Raw genomic sequence first — 26,895 nt, 5'->3', positions numbered from 1 at the left:
AAAACAAACCATAAGTCAAAGATTAACAACAGAATACTTTTTTGACAGTTGAGGTACTTGCCTGATTGGTCAGGTAGTCACCACATATTTACACACATTGGAGTGATTCATTTTCATATCAAGCAAAAAATAAATAATTTTCAAACAACAGTCAGTGATTTAATGGATTTGGTTTATTTCCCACACACACTCACAAGTGCTCCGTGTTCTTGGCCCCAATCTGACCTTTGGGTTTGAACCTCGGTCAAAATTATATGTTTTACGAACTTCTCGCTGAGCACCGCGTTTTCAGGAATGTGTGGTTTTGCTGACGTCTTGTATCACGAAAAGCTTTCAGAATGTCTTTTTACTGATTGGGAATCATGTGTTTGATTAGGGCATCCATAAATCAGTCTATTTGTCACACAGTACGAATGTGACCCGATCCAGATGTGCCTCTGTCACTAACTTTCTCTGTTCCTTTCTCTCTAAAACACTTACTTTACTGCAGCATCTGCGACAGAGCAAACAGAATATAAACACACTTCCAAACACTGAAAATTAATTCACGTCTTCACATAAACCTTTTTTGGCCTGGGTGGCGGTTTATTTTCTCTGAGGTTTGCGGAGGTCGTCGCTTCAGAGGTCCCGCGAGAGGTGCCTGTTTTTCAAGCTTGTGTAGGTAATGATGTATAATAAGCTTCATAAATAATATTAACAAACATACGGCTATAATGCTTAACAGAACATTATTGTACCCTGTATTAAAATATGTAGGCTATATATTTTCGTGTGTGACTGTATAGGCCCATACCAGTATTGTTATTTAATATTTGTTTATGCCTGAATGAAAGTCGACGGAAAAAGAAGTGCTTCCCGTTATTCAATCATGTCTCGGCCGCGTGTCTGTTATCAACAGTTAGAATTCTACAACTTTTTGGTTCACAGTTCTTTTTTTCTTTTTTGGTAAATAATAAAATATATAAAACGAACTTTTGGGTGAATGGACCCTTTTTCCTGGTGTTGATACACCACAGAGCTCCGATAGTTCAGGTGTAGATCAATCTCCTTTCTCAGCAGGCCTTTATATTGTACTTATCACTGACATAATCTCCATGCACACCCCACTCTCCTCCGAGTATAACACACATGCTGTGCGCTGGCATTTGAACAGCTGCGATCCATATTCCTCTGTCTCCATATTTCAGTCAGCTGTCGAGGTTGTGTAAGGAGAGCTTTCGCCTTCTGTTGAAACCGCGCTATGAACTCTCATAAACAATTTAATCGTGCATAACTAGTCATTTGTTTGAATTTCAACTCAAAGGTATGCATCCCCGCACCTTATTTTTAAACAAGTAACTTTGAGACCGACATATTTTAAGAACTTTCTACGTCATATTCTGTGAATTCTTACAGTTGTTTACGTCACAGGAAAAACGAACGATCGATGCAATGATCGATTCTATTGTCTTTTTAAATAGGCTACAATTAGCCTAGCTTTTAAATTCCTTTGAATTTTAATAATTTCGCATTCCAAACATAGCCTAAATTTGAAAAGGTTGCCAATAGATGTCGCCGTTGCCTATTTCCAAGCGGTAACTTATGTTTCAACACATTGACAACTTTAGTCGTTAATGAATTATCCCAGCTTATTTAAGATTTTTTTTTTCTTTTTAAATGTCGGTAAAATCATATTCTTGTTTGCAATTGGCCGGTTTTGATACATTATTTTTTGAAAATCAATAGCTTAATACGATATAATTTTGCTAATGTGGACATTATGTCGAAATATCAAAGTTATTAAAATCATATTTCACCACTTACATTAATAGAATTTTACCATTTTATAAAAGGCCTAGCTATATATAATTTGCTTCCTTTACAATTAAAGTAGGAAAATTACTAACGAAAATTCTCAAATGACGTGTCTTAATTCAGTCATGAATTTTGAATAAATAACTCACAATTATTTAACTTATGATCATAGATTTCAGTAACACAATTCATCTCATTTTCTTTATTACACAAAAATATATCATTTTCACAATTTCTGACAAATAACTCTTATTAACTCTGTAAAAGAAATGCAGGCGAGCTACACGGTAAACTCAAACATGCTGAAATGAATATAAATGAAAATACAAAAAAAAAAATGATATTGCAAGATGGGAGCGTATTAAGAAATACAAAAATTATTTTGGTCTATCTGATGACGTAGCTATATGCTGTTATTGTATAGTCACATTTTAGTTTCGTTAAATAATTTAGAGGTTTCTGATAAGTTCTGTGTTCATGAAATAGTCTTCAGAGCGCGTTGTGATGTTTCATGATGAGACCTGTATGAGTAGAGAAAAGGAAGAAATGGGCAAAATGAGTCAAAATGCACTTTAACAAATGACACTACGTCAGTAGAAATTATATTTATCTCAATGCGAATGCCTAATTTTCTCCGGTTAGTCGTCAAATAACTTTAATTGGCTAAGCCAAAACCACATATCAGTATTTAGGATCATTAATAAAAATGTGTGAATCAAAGTTTCATTACTAGGCTATTTAAATCTAAATGGAAAAGTTGTCTAAATATTTGAATGTATTAAATAATGAACTAATGATATCTGATGTAAAAATGTAATTAAGTTGTTATAAAGTCTCTCCGTCTCTTTCCTTTGACTTGTGTGTGGAGTGTTTATTAAAGTTTAATGTGATCAAAATAAAAACGATGTGTGCATGTATAAATTACCTGTCATGGATGACTGGAAACGGTGGTCTGGACGCAAGTGTTGGAGATTCAATTCTCTGAACGTTCTCTTGATCTAAATAAAATTCAAAAGATAAATAAATGAAAAAACGAACTTGAATTTAATTGAAACAGCAGCGACCAGAATGTTGTAGATCTTGAAAATGACTTTGCATATTGAATACTAACCATTATGTTTGAGACTGAAACTGTCGGATGAGTTATCGCTGTCTAGACATGGAGACCCAGAGGCAGACGAGGGTTTCTTTTCGGGGTTCGTAACGGGGCTGTGGTTTGGGAAGTTACTGTTTTGACTCAAAAGTGAGCGCACCCCCATCAGAGAATTTGCACTGAGGAAAGCTGCGCTCGCCCAGTTGTGTAGTTTCCCAATCTGGCAAGTATAAATTCCGTTAGTGGAGAGGAAAGCTGGATGGGTCGAGGGTGAGGCCCTGAGGCCTGCAGGCGTCGAGGAGACACCGAGTTTCTGCGTGTTATCGGGACTTGTCGCCGTCTCCGCCAAAGACCAGATTTTGGGTTTGCTGTTTCCAGGCCTCTGACACACTGGTCCACCAGGAGACACCTCACCGACGCTTTTGACCACACTCTGTTCTTTATTACTACTCGACACAGGGCTGTCCATGTTTTTAAGTGCTGGTGAGGATAATATCCGCGGTGTTTCTACGCTTTCTCTCTCGGGTTGATTATCCGAGGTTTCCTGGTTCTGATCTCCTCTGGGCTCCTCAGCCTTGTCAATATCGATGGTCTCCAGATCGATTTCTTCCTCGTCGTCATTTTTGTCCGCGTCGTCCTCATTGTCGCTATCGAAAATTCGTCCGTCTCTGTCCTCGGCACTGCGACCCCAGGTCACTTTATTCTCCTTCTTGAGTCTCCGGCGCGCGTTCGCGAACCAGGTGGACACCTGTGTGAGGGTCATCTTAGTGATGATGGCCAGCATGATCTTCTCACCCTTGGTTGGGTAAGGGTTCTTTTTATGTTCCTGAAGCCATGCTTTCAGTGTGCTGGTTGTCTCTCTGGTAGCACTCTTGGCCCGGGCCGGATCTCCGTACTGGTACTGGCCGTATGGGTAAAAACCGGGCGCTGTGTGGACTGCAAATCCTGGTGGGTGAGCCCCGGGGTTATCCTTCAACTCATACTGCGACCCCTGGGGAATGCAAAAATTAACTATGAGTAAAAGTTTTTATTTTTTTTTTATTTTTTAAACCATCAGAAATATGTAGGCTATAAGAAAGATGGGGTAGGCGTGTAAAGCCTCATTTTTTTATTTTTTTTATTTAGAAAAAGAGAATTAGTGAACTGACTATTTCAGCTCTTCAGCAAACTTCTTATGAGCAGTTCACTTTAAAACAAACAAGTACAAACACATGCAAATTACGAAGAACTAATTTTAAATTTAATCAGTATTTAACGACGCTTAAAATGTAAATGTTTTCAGAAAGTTGTTAGAGTAAATTAATTAAATAAGAATAACTGTAGAAATGCAATAACTATGACTCATGGTTTAATTGATTTATCTAAAACGTATGTTTGTGCGAGTAAAAATGGTCAAATTACAAAATTATAATTTGTTCTTTTTAACTAGGCATTTGTGGATAATTGTAAAAAAAGTTATTCTGTGACTTCATGCAACTCTGAACATTTGGTAAAGATGTTTTTTATCTTTTCGAAACGTTGCCAATTTTTTAAGATTTAGCCCTGACAGAGGCGCGTTTAGTGTTTCATTCATCAATTTAAAACATTGTACAAATATTTATCCGTGGGAATGAACTGTAAAATACTTTTTAAAAAGTCAAAAGTATAAAAGTATCTTACCATCTGAGACAGCAGGGCCAGCTCGGCACTGTTGTAAGGTAAAAAGGCGCTATAGTTTTGCACGGTCCACGGATTCGCGTACATGCCGAGCATTGGCGTGATAGCAGCTGCTGCAGTCGCGGGATTTGCGCTGTTCTCCGAGCTTCCCTCGCGTGGAGATGACGGCATGACACCCGTGCGCTCAGCTCCGTACACCTCTTGGGAAGCGTTTAGGAACTGTGGGTAACCCAGCTGGGGGAACGACATGTCCAACTCCCGAGGAACTCTGACGGAGATTTACAAGAGAGAAGGGCAATCCACTTTCAATCACGGCAATAATTCTCGCTTGGTGCAGAAGCGCGGTCTCGTCAGGAGGAACGTCTAGTGATGCGTCTACCCTCTGGACCTCTCACAATTTGAAGTTGACGGCTTGATTGGCATGCTACTTAAGCGCGAGGCCCCTCCTATCCGAGGCCACGCGATAAGTAGGCTGCAGTGTGTGTTATTGTGTGTTTGTGTGGCAGTGTAAACGAAGTACTTCATGCGTCTTGTTCGCGCAAAGGTGTTGAATATGACAACAAATATCGAAATCTTTAAAAATAAAGTAAGAAAATACAATTTAAAACAACATTAAAAACAGTGTTGCTTAACATAACGCCCCTGAACTTATTTAAACAGATATTTAAAATAATTAATTTAGAAAAAGATTCAAAATATTGTGAAATTGTTTATTTGAGCGCATAAATTATGCAAAAGTGCTACAGTAAAAGTTGATTGCTAGTTGTTGGGTTAACTAAGTTGTCTTATGATGTGAAATATAATATTTTAAAAGAAAATACATGTATTTTTATTGTAAAATTAAATATGGATGTTATAAAGGGTAGAGTAGGCTACATATGATATAATTATAAAATAAATGCAATAGCTGCTTATACGGTTACATATTGTTGTCATTGTTTTATTAAAAGATATAGGTAAAAGTATCATTTTGTCAGAACAACAATTAATGGAGAGGCCATTTTTTTATTAACTTTAAGTTATCACGAAGCCTTCTATAGTGAAATATTCATAGTGTAAATACAGTTTTCCCAATATCTTGATACGATTGTTTTCTTCAGCAGCCTACTATAGAAACAGACTGGATTTAGTAAAGCAAATGCAGTTTCAGTTATTAAATAAACACTTTTTTAAGCTTTTGTGTACTAAGCGTGTTTATTAAAGTTTGCCATTGATGATTTGACCATTCATTGATTGTGCAATGCCATATGGCATCTCCAGTCAATATTTCACGTTTTTATTAAGCATTTTCCACACGCGCATGCTGCTCAGGAGTTTGAAGCGGCTTCTACGTCTAGTTAGTGTGGAATCGTGAAGAAAGTAATAATGGAGCGTAATAGTGATTTGATGGAGCGGAGAGAATCATCATCATCACTCCCTCCCTCTCACAGCGCGCGCGCACCCACACAAGCGTTCACACGGCGTGCCAGAGAGGGTCTCAGTAATGTCCAACAGGGAAACAAACGATCCCGTTTATGGTAATTTGCACATTAGCATCACACAGGTTGTCCCGTGATAAGGTGACAGGTTAATGAAATGCTCCATTCAGAGGAGCCATTTGATCCCTCTGAGAGGTTGTGATAAGGAGCCAACCAGAGAAGCCTGCAATTAAAATCACAGCCTATCTCTCCATCCCAGTATATTTTCTCTCTCCTCCTCTCATCCACTGCTGGTAATGAGGGCTAACACCCCTGTCTGCGCTAATCCTCCCCCTGGGTGCACCTTGCTATCAGATGTTAGCTTTGTAATTATTTATCCAAAAAAGTCATAATTTCATGCTCGAGTAGCAAATGAGTTTGGCGAGCTGGTTAGTCAATTCTCTTCGTGTCCTGCGAAGCGGAGAGTGAGATTTAATGATTTAATTACAGCAGTTAGTCCTCCATTTGGCAGTAAGCAGTTTTACATTTTAAAATGGCAATGGAATCACCTGCCAGTGACGTTCTCAGGTGCATCCAAACATGTTTTCACTAATACTGAGATGATCGGTCTATCATTATGGAAAGACTTCACATTTATTTACACCAACCACAGTTGTTTAAAGCAGGATTCATTGCAGTTTATGGACACTGGAAAGGATGTGGTACACTTTCCTCATCAGTGAATTATACACAGACATTAAAAAGTCCATATGGCTAGTGATGTTTTGTTAAAAGGTGCCAAACCATTAGTGTTTATCATATTATATATTTATCATCATGGTCACACTTTATATTAGGTGGCCTTAACTACTATGTAGGCATACTTTCATTTAAATTATTAATTTGATACAGTGTATCGAATCTGCTGTTCGGAGCCCAAAGTCACGTGATTTCAGCGGTTGGCAGTTTGACAGGCGATCTGAATCATGATTCGATACACTGATTCACTTGTGCTCCGAATCTTCCTGAAACAGTGTTTTGAAATCGGCCATCACTAAATAAGTCGTTATTTTGTTTTTTTTGGCGCTCCAAAAATATTCTCGTCGCTTTATAATATTAATATTGAACCACTGTACTTATATGAACCAATTTAAATATGTTTTTATGGATCTTGAGAGAGGAAGTGTCATTGTTCCCTATGGAGGCCTCACGGAGCCATCGGCTTTCAACTAAAATATCTTAATTTGTGTTCTGAAGATTAACGAAGGTTTTACGGGTGTGGAACGGCATGAGGGTAAGTAATAAATGACAGAATTTTCATTTTTGGGTGAACTAACCCTTTAAGTATTTCAAATATTATCATGGATATAGCATGCGCTTGGCTAAAACATAAAATTGCTATGTTAAAAGGGAAGCCCTTATATAGGTTCAAATTAAAAATGTTCTCAAATGCCTTGTAAAACCATTTTAGAACTGATATTTGAGTGTGAGTATGGAGATCTTTGTAGAATTGTCATGAAGTTATATCGACTGTGTTTATTTTCTTAATGCACGTTAGTGGTATTTTTAACAAACTTATTTATGTATATATACATTTTGGTACTTGTAATTACTATGTATTTACATAAAAAAGAGTGGTTGATACAATGTAGCTTACTTATTGTGGTCCTGTTGTATTGCAAAACACTTTTGCTGTTATATTGAGGTAAGGATGATACGGGTAAGGTTAGGGGTTTTGGTGGTATGGGTGGGTTTAAGCATGGGTTAAAAGTTAGGGTCAACAGTATAATTATAGATGTAATTAGCCAACAGGAATTAATTATGCATGTAAATACTTTGAGGTATTTACAAATATAAGTACAACATTAAAACATGTATGTACCCAATGAGTACATTGTATCAAATGATTCATTTTAATGTGATTAGTAGTTAAAGACACTTAATATAAAGTGGGTCCAACTTCAGTATGCAATGCCCACTTTTTAACTATCCAGTTAACAACCAATGGACAACATTAAAGTGTTAGTTCACCCAAAAATGAAAATTCTATCATCAATTACTCACCCACATGTCGTTCCACACCCGTAAGACCTTCGTTCATCTTTGGAACACAAATTAAGATATTTTTGATGAAATTTAAGAGGTATATGACTCGTCCATGAACAGCAATTTAACCACCACTTTGGTCCAGAAAGGTGCTAAAGACATCGTTAAAACAGTCTGCGTGACTGCAGTGGTTCAACTTTAATTTTTTGAAGCGCCAAGAATACTTTCTGTGCACAAAAACAAAAATAACAACTTTATTCAAGATTATCTTCTCTTCTGTGTCATTCTCATACTCTGTTTACGTTCAGCACTCCCAGGTTCTACATCAGAATGCCGACTCCTTATTGGCCGGCTCATGCGTCAGCATCACACAAATGCATCGTGCTGCTCACGTGAACAGCCTCTGCCAATACTGTCTCTGCTTTCTGATGTAGAACCTGGAAAGCGCTGAACGTAAACAGAATATGAGAATGAATGAAGAGAAGATATTGTTGAATAAAGTCGTTATTTTTGTTTTGTTTTTATGCATAAAAAGTATTCTCGTCGCTTCATAAAATTAAGGTTGAACCACTGCAGTCACAGTTTTACCGATGTCTTTAGCACCTTTCTGGACCTTGAAAGTGGTGGTTGAATTGCTGTCAATGGACGAGTCATTTACCTCTTGGATTTCATCAAAAATATCTTGAATTGTGTTCCGAAGATGTCTTACAGGTGTGTAACGACACAAGGTTGAGTAATTAATGACAGAATTTTCATTTTTAGGTGAACTAACCCTTTAAGTTCCGCCAGAAATAAATTCTGTCGCAACTTCCTTTTCATGCAGAATTTACCACTGTTGTGCAAAGACTGCCAAATATTTGTTACACTAAAGGACTTTTTCATAATTTGCATCTCCTGCCTGGCATTGGGATAATAATTGAAGGTTGGTCTCAGTTTACAGGCCACAAAGAAGATCAAAATGAGTCGACTCCTCATGTGCATAGATGTTCTGAAGTGTGAATTTCATAAAACGCCGGAGAAGGAGAAAATTACTTTAGGTGGTGAATCAGAACATCTAAACTGAATGACAGTACTGCTTTACCTTGATCAGTTTTTTGCTGACACAGAATCAAAGCATCTTTGAAACTCATTTTTTCCTGTGAGCACGGTAAGCTTTTTTTTAATCTTATTGCATACACGTGAGTGAAACGAGCGCTTCCTCTGCCTCCAACTGTGAACGTTGAAACAGCATGGTTTTAATATGAAGGGTCTGACCCTGATTGTCATCTTTCACTCCATCTCCATCTGCCTCTGTATCTGATTTGATGACACGGGGGACCGGGGCTCATTTTGCAGTCCATTAACAGAGGGCAGGACTCCAGTTCCCATGGGTCCTGGTTATCCCCCCTTCCTCACCCAGCTACCCTCATCTGGTGAATCTCCTCACCTCTCTAACCTCCCCCCTCAGTTGCTGACCTTTCTAACACTGTTGGCTAAACATTGCCTCCCTCTGTAATGAGCCATTAAACTGAATGCATTAATGACCATTTACTTTGTGTGTGTGTGTGTGTGTCACTGCACTGTGAATCTGACTGCAAGGGATTTTACTGCAATAGATCAAGGGTTTTGTTTTCATTGCATATATGATGAATGCCATCATATCTGTTGTCCTTGGATTGTTGAAGTGCTTTATTGTGTTATAATATCCAGACATTTTTAAATCCCTCAAGAAAGAAAAAAGGTAATCCTAATAAAGAGGAGATTAATTACCCCCATTTGTGTGAATGTGTGTGTCAGACTTTGGCATAAAAATGAAGTGTGTGTGTGTGTCGCCCCTTTAGTTGACAGTACAGGAGGAAGTGTGTGCCAACATTTCCTTTCCTCCCGGATGTCCTCTAACAGACCTGCTCTCTCAGACCATGTGTCGTTTAACTCTTTGTACACACACATAGACAAATATTTGTAACAATTAGTGGTCTTAGCGTCATTTATTGTACCTTAATCTTAATCTTTCTAGTACAAATTTGCTCAAGTAACAAATTCAGAAACAAATCTGTAGATTTGTAGATAGGATTATCTAGTAAAGAAGGTAAATCCACTAACACTTATTGGTGGGAGAATTTTATTTAAACCAAACCAGTCCATTTTAAAATACAACTTTAATGCAAACAGTAGCAAAATCCAGCCAATGAAATAGTCCATAAAATGTCAACTACCAATTAGAACACAGCAGTTCCAATTCCACCATTACAAAAACTACAATAGAAGAGGAGTATGAAACTCATTTATAAGTTGCTTTGGATGAAAGCATCTCACAGTTTAAAAGTAACTCATCAATTAGTAATGTTAAAATAAATTACATAATATATTTTTATAACAATTTTATAGAAACTTCACCTCTACCGGAAATAAATGTCTAAGATAAAATATAGAAATCACACTAAAATAAATCTAATTAGTCTGATAAAACTCCATGGAAATCAGTACAATATCAAATTGTTTTAACCTTTCAGGATTTCCTGATACCTCTGCACACATTGTCCTGCACCAATGAGCCAATTACCCCTGGAGTGTGTATTAAGAGATGACCAGATGACTGTGCAGTGGAGCTATTGTAAGTGACAAAGACTCAGTGATAATTAGTGTAGGATCCATTGACGAACAGCAGTTTGATGCCATCACAGCTTCATTTCCCTACTTAAGGAAGGAGGACAAAAAAGTGAAGAAAGGAAAGAGCAGAGATTGAGAGATTTTAACACTGATGACCCTTTTAGTGTGATGCTCTGATTGCGGTCTTGAAAGGTTTAATTGACATAACATTTAAGGAAAATGAGCTGTTAGTTTAAACAAGTGGTTTTCAGTTGGTTTTGCTTCAGGAGCCAGATGTAATATTGGACATCAGTACCAAACTGATTATCATACAAAAGTAACAAAATTATAAAATATAACACATTGTAATTGCATCAATAAAAACAGTCATTCGGCAGCCTAACACATGGAACACACACTGGGCAAAATGTTGCAATAGTTCTAGCCATTTTGCCAAATGACAAATTAATTTGTGCCAAATTAGAGTGTTTGTTTGGGTGTGCAGCCTTTGATGTCAAAAACAAACAATATGGAAGCTTTTTCTCTTCTTCTTTTTTTTAAAAGTCAAATTATTTTGTTTTCCAAACTGCACATGATCATGGTTAGTTCACTGCTTTGCATTAGTTGCATTTTCCCCTTGCCATCTGCAACCCTTTCAGAACAGACTTCTGACCCATTTTTAGGTTGTGACCACCAGTTAAGAATGGGGTCAAAGACAAATAAGAGTACTATATATATGTATTTTTGTTTTAAATATCAAAAAAGTTAATTCAGGTACAATTATACAATTGCTTTTTAATGTACTTTTAATAAAATACAGCACACTGGCAGTAAAGTCTTCATTAGGATTTGATAATGGTCATATTTTTGATTAAATTCTTTGTAAGCCATGGTCTGCAGCCCGAGGGAGAATGCTTCAGCTAATACCTCCTCATTATCAATTAGCGGGCGGGTTAAAGTTTGTATGTAATCGGTTCTTAAGAGAGTCAATAGGTGTCATTAAACGTCAGAGATCCTCTGATAACGTGAACTCAACCCAGGAAAGGTCAACCGCCTGTGGCCTGATACAGTAGATCATTGTCCAGACCTGAGCGTGGCTGGGCCGTTTCAGTTTCACCGGTTCACCAATTAACCACTTCTAATCCACGCTGTTTGCTGTTAAACTCAGCTCCATCATTTCCAACAGAGTTTCTGAATTTAACAGATGTTTTACACGATTGCTGACTACATCGGCAAACCCCTCCGCCCCCTTTCGCGAGGGCAACAAAAAGCTTTCAAGCAGGCCCATTTTAGAAGGCCTGCATTTGAATCTGTTTCACAGTTTATTTATTCCTTTGTTTCAGTGCTAGTCAGTTTAATGCTTAGCATGCACTATTAGCAATTAGCATTGCTTTCAGGCTCACTAGGTTGCTGATCTTAGAAGCTTAAAGCTCTGCCTGCTGCTTTGTTGTGGTCATTGATGCTCAGAGGGGGTTCTGGGGGTTAACAATAGATGAGGGGGCAGGAGAGGTTGTTGGCTAGGTGGTGGGATGGTTGGAAAAGGTACCCTGAAGTGGAGCCTTGTTGATTTGGTCCATTCAGCGACATGCCTGGGATAACCTTACATGCAAATGCATTTGATAGCTGTGATGTCAATGTTTTAGAACTATCATCATCATCAATTCATTCAAACAGCAGTCAAATTAAGATTCATTTAGTGAGTCATTTACTCACCCTCATGTCATTCCAAACCCTTTTATCTGTGGAACAACAAAGAAGATATTTTGAAGAACTTTTTTGGCCATGCAATGGTCATTGGGGTCCGATATAGTCCCTAATGGACCCAACTGACTAAAGTTTTATCCTAAATGACTTACTATATGCACTTTTACTATGGATTTTTTACTCACCCTTCCAGTGTATGAATTTTACAAGGTTATTTTATCTTCCCCCTCCTCTACGTAAGGAAGCTGCGACAGTTCACTGTCCAACATTTCACTTTTCAGTGAAATAAGTGCATCATTCGTGTATTTGAAGTGCATTTTTTCTTCTTGGAAGATTCAGTGTGAACACACTTCTCACACTATTTATACTATAAAATGGCATAGTGTATAATAGCACACGAATTGGGACACACCTTGAGAAATTTCTCAAAATAACTTCTTTAGTGTTCCACAGATAAAAATAGTTCAGGTTTGAAATGACATGAGGGTGAGTAAATGATGACAGAATTGATTTTTTGGAGGGAGGGGTTGGTGGTAAACTTTTAGTTTCCCTTTCAAGGATTAGTTCACTTTAAAATGAAAATTACCCCAAGGTTAGCTCACCCTCAAGCCATCGTAGGTGTATATGACTTTCTTCCTTCTGATGAACACATTCAGAGTTATATTAATAAATATCCTGCAGCATCCAAGCTTTAATGGCAGTGAATGAGACCAACAAGTATGAAGCTGAAGAAAGTGCATCCATCCATCATAAACATACTTCACACGGCTCTGGGGGGTTAATAAAGGCCTTCTGAAGTGAAACAATGAGTTTGTGTAAGAAAAACATCCATATTTAACAAATTATAAAGTAAAATATCTAACTTCTGTCAGACTGCCTACCATATTCAACTTATGAAGAAAGTGTAACACCTCTCGTAGTTCAAGACGCTTATGCTACTTCCTACACCTTCCATATTCATCTTAAGAAAAAATATTTTTTTAGGGTTTTTTTTCTTTTTTTTTGTAAGTTGAATATTGAAGGTGGTCTGGCGGACGGCGGTCTGGCGAAAGCTATTTTACTTTATAACTTGTTAAATATGGATATTTAATCCATTGATTCACTTCAGAAGGCCTTTATTAACCCCCCGGATGGATGGATCCTATTTACTGCCATTATAAATCTTGGATGCGTCAGGATATTTATTAATATAACTCCGATTGTGTTCATCAGAAAGAAGAAAGTCAAATACACCTAGGATGGCTTGAGGGTGAGTAAAGCTTAGAGCTTAGAGTAATTTTCATTTTAAAGTGAACTAATCCTTTAATTAATTATATTCCCAGATTTGTAGGTTTATGCAAACTAAAATCATCTGTTTATCTCAATGAACTGCATTAGTTCTATTGATTCTGTGATTTTTCTTGCCATCTGCCAAATCATCTCACCATGGAGCTACCCAAAGGAACAGTCTGTTACATTCATTGCTAAAATCCGGTCCGTGTGCGAGCGTGTTTTGGTTCGCCGAACTTCGGGGACTGGCTGGCTCCCCCAGGACTAAGTGCCCCTCATGGGGTGGGATAAAGAGGGTATCCTTTACAGAGCAGGCCTTCATCCACTCACCAACCCCCATGGAGCACAGTCTACATCAATCGACACCACCAAGCCTATTGTCTGCACCGGGATTTAATCAGGTATTAGTTACCCAAACTGCAAGAGAAAGCTTAAAGACGGTAAGCTTAAGTGATCTCCATAGTTACCTTACAGCTCATAGCCTTGAGTATTATTAGATTAAAGACGGCAAACTGCTGGAGCAATAGGACAGAGAGAAAAGCTAAATCCTATAAAAGCCTATACAGCCTTTAGCATTAAACAGGCTACAGGGAAACTTTTTGTTGGTAGTCCAGGTAATCAGATTGGACATATCAGACACCTACATCTGGCATCTCATCTGATGAACTCTGAAAGTCACCGTGAGGTTACAAGAGCTCCTCTGGCCCCTAATGCAATGCCGCATACCAGGATTTCCCTAAGATACACACAGCGTCCAGGACTGTATCAAATTAGAGGTGCTGGTAGAAAGACAAACATATGTCAGGCAGGAGCAGATCGAGTATTTTAGGAGGAGCTTTAGTCTTTTCATCTAAGAAACGTGGCATGGTACATGTGTGTGTGTGAGCGGAGGCCTCTATAATATTCTCAAGAATGTCGGCATTACCTGGAGTGTGGCCCATATGTTTCTACTTCCTGTCTAAAAATATTCAAAACTTCCTGAGATGATCTCCAGCCTCAACCTGAGGAAATTTCAGCCCTGGTGTCAAAATCCGTATCCCACCCATACCGAAGGGTTTGTAATTACTAGAACAATACGTGGTGGGTGTGTGTGTGTGTGCGAAATATATTCGGCCAGAACAGAGACAATGTTGTCATGAGATTTTGCAAGGGTTCAAGAGGCAGGCGACTCGGGCTGCTCCGAAGGGAGGTGATGATCACTGTACAGACGCCAGACTGTCATTAAGTACTCAGTGGCCTAATTATAGATTTAAACGTGGCTTAAGTTAAAAGAGAATATATCATTAATTTCAGACAGTGACAACCTCATGTCCTATTGCTACATTTATTAATCATGGGATATTAATTATTTATTTTTAAACAGAATCCAACTGAGTATATAATATCATTCAATATGCCCTGCTGAAGAAATATTAAAAAAGGCAGTTGATTAAACTGGTCAGGGTAACACTTTACAATAAGGTTCCATTTGTTCACATTAATTAACTACATTAGTTAACATGACTAACAATGAAAAATATGTCTAAAGCATTTATTAATCTTAGTTAATGTTTATTTCAATATTTAGTAATATAATTGAAATCAAAAGTCACCTGTTAATATTATTTAATGGACCTGAGCTAACATGAACTAACAATTAACATTAATGAAGATGAATAAATACTGTAACAAATGTATTGCTTATTGTTAGTTAATGCATTAACTAATGTTAACCAACGGGACCTCATTGTAAAGTGTTACCCTGGACCCTTTAGATAAAAAGGATGCATTTTAAATAGCATATTTTGGACTTAACATTTTTATCATTATCAAAACCACCAAAACACCCTGCTCTCCTCATTAAATTCTAGCAGGGATTGGAATGAAACTCTCTTGTGAACCCCAAATACAGAAACCAATTAGCAAGTCTGTGATTTCTTTTCCTAGTTAATGATGCTATTAACTTTTGATAGCCCTCTTGTTGTTTGCTTTATCACTTGCTTCCCTAAATAGTCCCAGTTGCTGCTCTAGTACTCTTTTCTCAGCCTGGTGTAAGTTGCGGGGTGTTTGCGGGGCTGTTTTTTTATGTGCCATGTGGATCTTAACTAATCAGGGACAGACCAGTGTCAGTAAACACACAACACAACAGTGCTAGACTGAGATGGGAACTTCCGTTCCTGACATATACACATGTTTACCTTGCTTTTGCTATCTAAATCTGGACATGCAGGCTTAACATGTCAAAGTGTCCATGATGAATAAATATCTGTTATACCTTATTTTTGTGTCCGTGTTACAGTGTAATTATAAATTTAAATACTGAGTAATAATAATTAACTACATAGGGTTAGGGTTAGAATGAGGGTTTGATTTAGGGTTAATTGCATGTAATTATGCATAATTTATAGTTATTATTACAGTAACTACATGTGTAACAATGACACTGTAAAATAGTGTTACCCTAAATCTTTTATAACCCTTATTTAAAAAAAAAAAGAAAAAGTTTTAAAACATTTTTTTTTTAAGTAAAAAGTATTTTATGATTATTTACAAATGTCATTAAATAGCAATTATTATCATTATGTTTTTGAGGAAGTCGCACTAGATGACATTTTTCAAAAAAATTTGAGTTTTTTCTTTATTGTGATATCAGAACAGTAGATATTTTTGACTTTATGCCCCAGAAAACATCTAATTCAATTTTAATTCAGAAATTTTAAACAGACATCATAACAGAGGTATATGAATTGCATTTTTAATGTATATATTAAACAATTTAACATATTGACAAATAATAATAATAAAAATAAGCAAGCATCATGTTTTGAACCTTATTTCTATATAAAGCATGCTTTATATATTTAGTTTTTTCCCAGTTGAGGCCGTCTCCAGATGCACCCCTAAGAAAACTTTTGTTCAGATTTAACACACCTTTAGAGATAAATTTGTTCCTGACTGTAAAACATTACTGCACCATTAAGTAATTTGAACTTATTTCTTCTATTTAACTCCAATTGTCATGACATGTTTTGAACTCATAAGTTCAGTTTAGAAGTTTAGAAGTTTTTAAAAATTAAACTTAAAGTAATCCATTGTTTACTATTTGTGAGTTGAGTTAACTTATGTTTAGTTGAGTTCACTCACATTTTTTAAGGCAGCAGAGGAACTTTAATTTCTAAGTTTAACCAGCTGGAAATGTTTTACAGCTAAGTAAATACACACATGCACCCATGTTTTATGGGGACTTTCCATAGATGTAATGATTTTTATACTGTACAAACGATATATTCTATGTGCTAACCCTAATCCTACCCATGACTGAAAACTCTCTGCATTTTTACATTTTCAAAATACATTACAAATACAATTTAGTGTGATTTATTAGCTGTTTCCTCATGGTGACCAAAAAATGTCCCAACAAGATCTAAGATCTCTGGGCCATTTAGTCCCCACAACACAGGGTTTACCAGGACCACACACACACACACACACACACACACACACACACACACACACACACACACACACACACACACACACACACACACACACACACACACACACACACACACACACTCAGAATCAGATTAACTCGTGGAAGGACAGTGTAATGAAGCTTAATTAAGGAAGCCTGTGTTAGCTGTTGTTTTAGCAAATATTTGGTCAATGGCAACACCTCTGTGATGCAAACAGATAACCAGAGCTTTGTTTTCTCGCGTAACTGACATTGTTCACTTAAAAAAAAAAAAAAATAAGCTTGTACGAAAAAGGTCTTAGACCAGTGCTTATCTTATTCATGAAACAATAACAAATGGATAGAGTCCACCATCCAAGTAAACCGTGATATATTTAATACCAAATAGAAACGGAAACGTAGCAGAGAAATGAAGCAGGAGTGCAAAGTGTTAGAGGGAAGAGCTGCTCTTTTGCTCTCCAAATCAAAACCAAAGATGTGTGGAGAAGTTTCAGCTTTGTCTCATAGTGATACTGTTTCCTTGAATAATGACATCTATTTGTATTCCTTTCTCTCTCTCCCCCTCTTTCTCTCCTTACACACATATATATAAATCTGGATAATTACTTAAGTCATGACAGATTGTCTCAGCATAGGTCACTTGAAGGGGCACCCGCTCTCCCTCTCTCCTTACTCTGCCCAGCACTGCTTTGAGTGCCTAGTAGGACAGTCTTCCTCCAGTGTTAATGATTTCCGCCCGGTTGGCTGGCAGAATTTCTGCCAACACAGGTTGGAATGAGGCAGCAGTGTGGGTGACGCTGCCATCTGTCCCAGTAAAGTGCCCTGTGTGGTGCCCAGCTGGTGTGGAACTGCTAACGAAGGAGGGAGTCTCATCTCACTCTTTCTCTGTCTTCTTCTTTTCTCAGTCGATCTAATTTAAGAAACTGTAGACCACGTCAAGTGAGTGAGACCTCTGTTTGATTCTATGGACACTTCAAAATGTGATGTTCAAACAATTGCTTTGTGTTAAGAAAAGACAGAAATTCATTCATTCATTCATTCATTCAAAACAATACTAACAACCAATAATAACAATATTGTAATATTTATATAAAAAATAACATATAATATTTATACCGCAGTTTATATATATATATATATATATATATATATATATATATATATAATATGTGTATGTATATATAATATATATAGGGTTAATATGTGCAATTTTTGTTTAACATTCACCAATGTCCCACCGTCACACTGCTATCTCAAATTTGACCAATCATTTGTTTGATTTCAACAATCCATTTCCATTCCTGTTTGTTTTTTTCCTCCTCTTATTCTTATTCTTTTCCCAGTGTCTAACCACACAGGTCTCTCTCTCTCTCTTTCTCTCTCTCTCTCTGGCACCTCGTAAAACAGCTCTATCTAATTGCTGCCGTTGGCTTTTTGGCAGTGTGTAGAGAGTCTGTCTCTGAGGAATAGAATGAGGCTGTGTTTAAACTGTGCAAACACACACATTTGTGTCAGTGAGAGGAGGGTCTACCGCATTTACTGCCCTCAGGGCTTCTAGAGGGAAGAGCTCAGCAGGTCTGTCTGAAGTTCAGCACATTATCACCTTCTCTTCTCTCCCACCGCTACAACAGCACCTCCTAATCCACTTCATCCACTCATGATCTAGTGCCGCAGTATGTGAGGGTATGGGCTATATTTCAAAGTCATGCTATCTCACGTTTGAAGGTAGATTTTTTCAGGGCCTTTTTAGGAACTCAGTTTTTAGTAATTTTCTATTACTGTTGGAACAAACAAATTCTAAATATTAAACTTTGCCAGCATGTTTTGTGATACAAACATGGATGATATGTCGAATCATTCAGTTTGTTTAGTTGTGCTATTGTGTTTCTAAGCAATCTGACTTGGGGGGAAAAAATAGTCTTACATTGATAAAGGGACTCGTACATATCTAGACAAGAATATTGTAGGTGGGCCCCAAGCAACCATCTAGAAACCACTAAAACACCCTTACAACTCCCTAGCAACCACCAGAACAACCTAAAAACCCTTAGCAATGAACCAGAACACCCTAAAAACCCTTAGCAACCACCCAGAACAACCTAACAACATCTTAGCAACCACACAGGAAACCCTAAAAACGCCATAGCAATCACCCAGAACAACCTAACAAAACCCCCTTGCAAACACTCAGAACACCCTAACAACCCCTTAGCAACCACCCAGAACAACCCAAAAACCTTTAGCAACCATCAAGGACTCCTTAACAACTCTATAGCAACCACCAGGACATGCAGAACATTCTAACACCCCCTAGCAACCACTCAGAACTCCATGACAACTTCCTTGGAACCACCCAAAACACCCTAGCAACCAATACCAGGGGTGAGATCTAAGCAACCTGATATAAATTACCCAGAGCACATTGTTATCTCCCTTTAAACCATCCAGAACACCCTTAAAAGCCTTAGGAACCACCAAAAACAACCTAAAAAACCCCTAGCAACCACTCAGAACACCCTAACAACTCCATTGGAACCTCCAAAAACACCCTACCAACCAGTACCAGGGGTGAGCTCTAAGCAACCTGATAGAAAACAATTTGAACACCTTGTAACCCCCTTTTAAACCACCCAGAACACCCTTAAAAACCTTAGCAACCACCAAAAACAACCTAACAACCCCCTAGCAACCACTCAGACCATAAAACTCTAAGCAACCAATCAGAACACCCTACCATCTCCATTGGAAATACCCAAAACACTGTAGAAACCATTTGTAACACCCTAGCAACCAATACCAGGTGTTGGCTCTAAGCAACTAGATAGAATTAACTTAGAACACCCTATCAGTTCCATGGTGAATACACAGAACACCCTAGCAATCACCTAGAACACCTTAAACCCTTAGAAACCACTCAGAACACCCTAATAACTATGTAGGAGCCACCCAAAACACTCTAACAACCACCCAGAGCACCTAGCAACTAAAATCCCACTTAGAACGCCTGCACAGCAACACCCCGGCAACTGTTCCGAACATTCTAGGAGGCATCATGGAGGCATCTTTTGCACAATCAAACATCACTCACATATTCTTCAAAAAGTGTAAAATTCAAGTTTAATATGCAGGGATTACATTTAATACAAAATGAGACATCCAGATCCTTTCTTTTAGAACTAATTAAAATATCAGAAAATCAAATGGAAATGTAATTCAGTGCATTTTTAAAAAGTTAATGCACCATAATGGCCTTAATGCCCTTAAGAGATAGTTATTCATCTGTCGCTTATTCTTTCTTCTGTCTCTCTTCTCACACTGCTAGAGTGAATAGATCAAAGCTCGTGGACACATTGTTGACCTGTCATTTGTGTAGATCTGTCCATTTGCAGTCTATTCAGTTCATTCTCTTTGTCCAATGGCATCACAGTCTGCATGGTGCTGTTTGTCGAGACGCTGAGCGCTCCGCAGAGAGGTCAAAGGTTTCACTCAGCTACTGTGTTCGGGTCACAGGGAGCTTGGCTTGGGGTCAGAGGTTGCTGGGGTACAGTAGAATCGTGTGTGACTTGGCACTCCATCACAGAGCAATGTGTGAGAAAGCAAAAGCTTTCTTTGAGGTCGCATCCTCTCAATTTGCTTCAAACTCACCTCCCATTCAACCTGTTGCTATGAGATTCGCTGGCAAGCACAGGCGAATTCAACCCCCCCTGGGCAATTCTGTGCTTGTCCGTATTGTCCCGGTTGTGTAAGAGGTAATCATTAGACACCATTAAACGGCGGGAGCGTTTAACAACTTTTTGGGTGGCTGAAAAAAGAGATCGGCCATTCAGTCTGAACTCCCAAACCTGAGAAAGATGGAGACCGCGATGCTGTTAGAGGAGGTGAAAGCAATGAAAGAAATTGCAGCAAAAATAAAAGAGGGCTGGGAAGTAAAGAGGGAAAACACAGGATTGCAGTGAAGACATTAACAACCGGCTGCATATTGTCTGTGTTTCTTTTGTTTAGAAAGAATGGGTGGAGATCATTCAGAATGATATAGGGTGAGAAACAGAGAGGGCTAGAGGAACAGAAACATAGTCAATGTTAGCTTGTAAATCCCACAAATGCTTAACTTCATTACATGGCAATTATCATCAGTAATTGGAAGGACAATGGCTTTGGCGTCGTTTCAGGGCCGTGATTCAGGGCAGAGGAGGAAGGCATGAAAGGGTCAGGCCTTTTACATATTATTAACTGAATGGGACCCTGGTTACAGTGAGAACAAAAGCAATGCACCTATTCTTTTGGAGTGGTTAAAGTTTAGGCTTAATGTGAGTGGGAAGTGACCAATCTGTAAATGTTACAGCCGTAGTTTGATTGGTGGATGGGCGGAATGGGTCCACTTTAGGGTCATGTATAGGTAAACGCAAGTTCACCTTGGTGTTCTACTATTGTGTGAATTATCTATTTACCGCAATCAGAAATGGCTGACATGGCCCCATAGGAAAGAGAAATCATAAATTAGGGCTGCGTCCGAAAACTGTAAAATGCTGCCTTCTGAGGACACATTTCAAGGTAGTAAGGCATCAAGGCACATCCGAATCCAATGTTAGCTTCACTTCCTGTCTCATGAGATACCTTCCTCAGATCGATTTTTGAAGGAAGCATAGATGTATCCTTAGCTGCCTTTGATATCCCACAATCCTGTGCTTCCCATTCTGTGACAGTTGAGCTAGAAAAATAAAGATGGCGTCCGAAAGTTGCGTTTGCTGCTCAGTTTGTGTATAAATGTACGATTTTGACCAACATATTTCAGTTTTGATATCATTTCTATCGAGAAATTACTACTGTAATAATTAAATATTTGTTTAGTTCTCACCAAAGCTTGCGCTATATTGCTGTAGATCATTAAACTGCCTCAGAAGTCTGTCCGAAATCAATTTCGTGAGGTACCTTCATGCACAAACACTGCCATACAACAGTGGCGATTTCTTTAAGACTGCAAGGGAAGCTCGGCTTCCCTTATAATGTCACAAAATTAATGGTCAAATATGTACTATTGTATTAACATTTTATTGACTAAAAATGCGTTAGAAAACGTTCATCTCAAAGACGAGTTCGTTCAGAATCAGTTACATATAGCAGGTCGGCTGACTCGATTTCCTTCTCATACATTCCCGCAGCGTCACAGTGCATTTCCCTATTGAAGCCCAGCGTCCATTGACTTCAATGGGGCTGCTTTGAACGGTTTTTTTCAGCGCTTCGAAACTAGACGGTCATTGGATAAACGCTGCGATTATGTCCCGCCCACGGACGCTCAGCGTCTCTGGGGGTGAATGGGGAGTGGGCTGGCCCGGACTCCGAGCTTCTGCGTGATGATTGGAGGGTCTGTCGAAAGACTGCATCTCCTTTTGACTGACAGCGATTCTGTACTATAAGGAATCACTGAAGCTATTCGCGCTCAGTCCCATCGCGGATTTCTCAAGTTCAGTCGAAATAAAAACTGCTGCAACCTATTTCTTTGATATTTGCTTGGCGAAATTGCTTGATTTTCATCATACATTTCACACAATTATACACCACATTCCTTGTTTCAGTTTTACAGAGTTTAATATTTTTTTTTAGATCGTTCATTCATTCCTTCATTCATTCATTCATATAACGTTAGTAGGCTAGGCTAGCGTCGTGGGTGAAACTGCGCACGATGGCAGACGGTGCTAATATTGTCAACCTGATTTTGGCAAAGCCATTTGAAAGTGTTCCTTGGAAAAACTTAGAATTAAACAGCAGGGCAGATCAACACCTAAGATTGATTTAGTGCAAAAGATAGGGAAAAATAACAGGTCTTTTCAGCTCTCCTGGTATGACAAAGTTAGCTGGCTGACTGGAAGTGCTGTGACAAATAAAATGTACTGCTGGCCATTGAGAGGACACTGGTCAAGTGAAAAGACTCCTAGTTGGTACGACAGGGTCACAGACCATTTTCTTGAAAAGGAACGTAGGGCAGAATTTACTTTTAAATTAATAGACAATTTTGTAATGTAGGCCGAAAATGAGCTTCCCCTCTCTGACAGACCGGTAGCCGCCACTGCCATACAAGTCATTCTCTTATAAGGCAGCGAGGCAGCAAGACAGCTACCTAGGTTTTCGGACGCAGCCTAGATCTCATTTGTTTCTCCTAGACATCACAGAATGAGAAATTTAGAGTAAATGGTAATCTGTGTCTTCTCAGGTTTCTCAGACATCTCTATAATGTCTCAAACTGTGCTCAAAGTTTGCAGTCAAGAGTCAGAAATCTCAAACATTTCTCATAAAATTTATCCAAACCACATTATTTAGGCTATACCATATCCTCATGAAAGATTTATATATTTATTTATTTGTTTATCTGTGGAAAATTTGTTGCCATATGAGGCCATAACATTTAGAAGTTCTTAATATTAGCAGCACTATCCCACAGCACAGGAACTCCTTATTAAAGACTTCACTGTTGGCATAGTGCTGGCAGCCAATCAACAGCCTTCATCTAGTCACGGCCTTTAGAGCTAATCCTGCTCAAACATTCGGCTTTATCTATTCTGGCGTAAAAGACGGCAAAAAACGATCCAGTTACTCTTGACACATGCCAGTGTGCTCACTCAGTACCGGATGCTTTTTTAAAATGCTGGTGGACAGGTAGGAGGCGTAATAATATTTCGATTGATTGAGACCTTCCTCTTCTCAGGTTCAACCCAGCATAATAATGATATTGGCGGAGGTCAACAGTGCTTGGCTGCCATCATCACTAGCTTATTAACCCTGTGGCCCACAGAGATCCATACAAACACATCATACAAGAGGCTCATTCAGGCCTCAGGTTGGCCTGGCAGAGAGAGGCTGGGGTATTATAAGACCTAATCACGTCGAGGTCAAATATTTATGAAAGCTGCTTAAGAGAGAATGTGTTTTAAAGTCGATGCAGTTCAGAGTTAGCATAAACCCTCTTTAAGGATCCTGAATGATCAGATCCTGCTAATTCTAAAATAATGATGCTAATGCTTTTTGACTCCATGAGTATTTGAAATGGTACTTGTTGCAATGAAGTTGTAGCATCTGAAAGGCTGGGCTGTTTGATAGTTTTTAGACAGATTAGGTTTATTGATTGAAATGATGATAGACACCATCAATGCACTGAAGCCCAGAGGAACACATTTGGTCTTGACTTACCCAGTTTTAATGTCATTGCAACAGTCTTATTTTTTAAAATAAATTTTACTATTAATTTTACAATTCAATTATTTAATCAGAAAGAAAAAATAAATAAATATCTATTAACAATTGAAGAGTTCATTTGCAAAAACCGATAAACGCCATTTTTTAAAAAAATGAACTAAGTGCTGTGCATTATTCTCCATATATAGCACGTTCTGTACCCTAAATCCATTTTGTCAGAAGAGCCGGTTTTGCCCACTTTCAGGCATCGCAAGTTCACGTTTTACAGCAGAAGCCGACAAGCGCCCTTGTTTGTGTACAGACAGAAACCGATAAGTCCGTTTTAGCGAATCAGCGCGCAGTATTCAGGTCAGGTGACAAGGCTTCTAGTCACTTCAAAAAGACGCGCTAGCTGAGGGAAGTTTTATCAAAGCTGACTAAAAGTGATCGAGGTTTTTAAATTTTGACTCCTGTAAGTCCTTGTACACCATACACGACTTACATGCTGAAAAATTGGTTGTCCTTTTGCTTGTGTGTGTGTGTGTGTGTGTGTGTGTGTGTGTGTGTGTGTGTGCGCGCGCGCGCACGTGCGTGTGTGGATGAGTGCGTGTGTGTGTACTTGTGTGCCGATCTGTGTGTGTGTGTGTGTGTGTTTGAGAGAGAGAGAGCGAGAGAGAGCGCGCGTGTGTGTGTGTGTGTGTGTGTGTGTGTGCGTGCCGATCTGTTTGTTTGTGTGTGTGTGTGTGTGTGTGTGTGTGTGTGCGCGCGTGGGTGGGTGTTTGTGTGCACATGTGTGTTTGAGAGTGTTTTAAATGCAATTACTTGGGTTTTGTTTAACTATGAAACATGAAATGTGGAGTTATCTGCTTCTGCCAAAAAACGAATGTTGGAGTTATCTGCTTTTGCTAAAAAACAAACTTTTAATATATATATAAAACATACTTTCAATGAATTTTAATTTTTTAATTTACATGTATTTTTTAGAGTTATCATTACTTAATCAAAACAGCCCAACTGCAGTTTGATTGTTATTACTTTGAATGCACAATAAAAAAAACATGATTTGTGAGAATTCATAAAAATGGAGTTATCTGTTTTTGCAAATAAACTCTTCAATTATAATTATTTATTCTACATGTATTTAACCCTGTGATCAGGGCCATCCTTAGGTCGGTGCAACTGATGCGACCACACCGGGCCCGGCGTTTTAGGATGCCCCACGGCGAATGCGAATGGGCCGAGGGGGACTCCCCTGTCCCTCCCCTCCGGAAGGGGATCGCAAACGGACTGAGGGGGCGCCCCTGTCCCGTCCCACCGGAAGGTGACTATGAACGGATCAAGGGGGGCTCCCTTGTCCGGTGCCCCTGGAAGGTGATCGCAAACGGACTGAGGGGGCACCCCTGTCCCTTCCCCCCAGAGGGTGACCGCGGACAGACGGACCAAGTGGGCTCCCCTGTCCTGTCCCCCCAGAAGGAGATCACGAACGGACTGAGGGGGATTCCCCTGTCCCATCCCCCATCTGAAATCATGTACTGTTTGAGTAGGTCCTAACTTGCTGTGTGACTGTTAAAAAAGTATGTTCTGTATGAATGTGTAGTATGAATGTAATCCGGACGTACTACATCCGCCATGTTGTCATTATCATGTGACCTACCTGTGTCAGTTGCGTCGCTTCACCTACATTCATAAATCCCCTCCTGTGGCCTCATGGGATAGTAGTGTCCATCGAATGCACACTTCGGAATCTCGCTAGAAGTAGAACGTCATGCAGAGACTTTTCACCTACTTTTTTTCGAATACTATGTATTCGGACATACTGTTCTGTTGGCATACTGTTTTTCATACTACACTCTAAAAAATAAAACATTGGTTCAACAAATAAAAATATGTTAACGTTTTCCACTAGAATTTTTAACTTAAGCCAATTGGGAGAATTACATTAATTCAAAGCAATATTTTGAGTTGATCCAACATAATGTTTTAAGTAAAGTGAAGATGTTTTTTAGCCACAATAAAAACACATTTCTAAGTAACATGAATGCAACTATTTAAGATGATCCAACATAATGTTTTAAGAAACATTTTGGACACAATAAAACGCATTTCTAAGTAACATGAACTTACCAAGCACGGCTTGTCACCATGATGGTAAATCTCCAAAAACCCACATTAACAGAAACTCTTCTAAATTAGCATAACAAAACACTAATTACTGCAAAATCTCCCTTACTATTAATCTTGTGCAAAAAAAAACAAACAATATATAACACTTAATTTTAGCATTTACTCTCTTTCAAGTGCCATGGGCAAAGCATGATGGGAAATATAAATCCCAGCCCAGTTTCACTTAACTAAGTTCGTCTAAATTAAAAGTGTTCATACAACTCAAAACAATGAAACACGTTTACACGTCATCAGATTGTATTTTACATTAACAGAACTTAAAATTAAATACATTTTTGATTAACTGAAAATGTTAAACTTAAACTAAGTCATGATAGTATATCGAATCAATAGGCATAATTTGTGTGTCATCCAAGCTCAATAAAATAACAATTACAAGTAAAAAGTCTAACAGCATTTTAGAACTTGATTTTTTATTTCACAACAATATATATATATTTAAGTAATGACTAAAGGTCCCCTGAATTAGTTTTTAGAGTGTATATAGTAGGGAAGTATTTGATTTCCAACACAGCGATAGTGTGTATTATTATTATTTATGACAAGATAAATATGACTGATGG

General features: G+C 38.4%; 1 protein-coding gene across 1 annotated transcript; it reads right to left on the bottom strand.

The window, feature by feature from the left end:
* Positions 1-2,157: 2,157 nt before the first annotated feature.
* On the bottom strand, positions 2,158-4,792 carry irx1b (iroquois homeobox 1b). The gene is made up of 4 exons (XM_067412239.1): positions 4,547-4,792; positions 2,906-3,878; positions 2,720-2,792; positions 2,158-2,315 (listed from the first exon to the last, which is right to left on the bottom strand). Exons 1-4 carry the CDS (start codon positions 4,790-4,792, stop codon positions 2,270-2,272), a joined length of 1,338 nt encoding a protein of 445 aa, XP_067268340.1. The 3' UTR covers positions 2,158-2,269.
* Between the last annotated feature and the right edge of the window lie 22,103 nt (positions 4,793-26,895).

The sequence above is a fragment of the Chanodichthys erythropterus genome, chromosome 15, assembly GCF_024489055.1.
Source record: "Chanodichthys erythropterus isolate Z2021 chromosome 15, ASM2448905v1, whole genome shotgun sequence".
Lineage (NCBI taxonomy): Eukaryota > Metazoa > Chordata > Actinopteri > Cypriniformes > Xenocyprididae > Chanodichthys > Chanodichthys erythropterus.
Note: the sequence above shows the minus strand (reverse complement) of the source record. Positions and strands in the feature narration are given on the sequence as shown.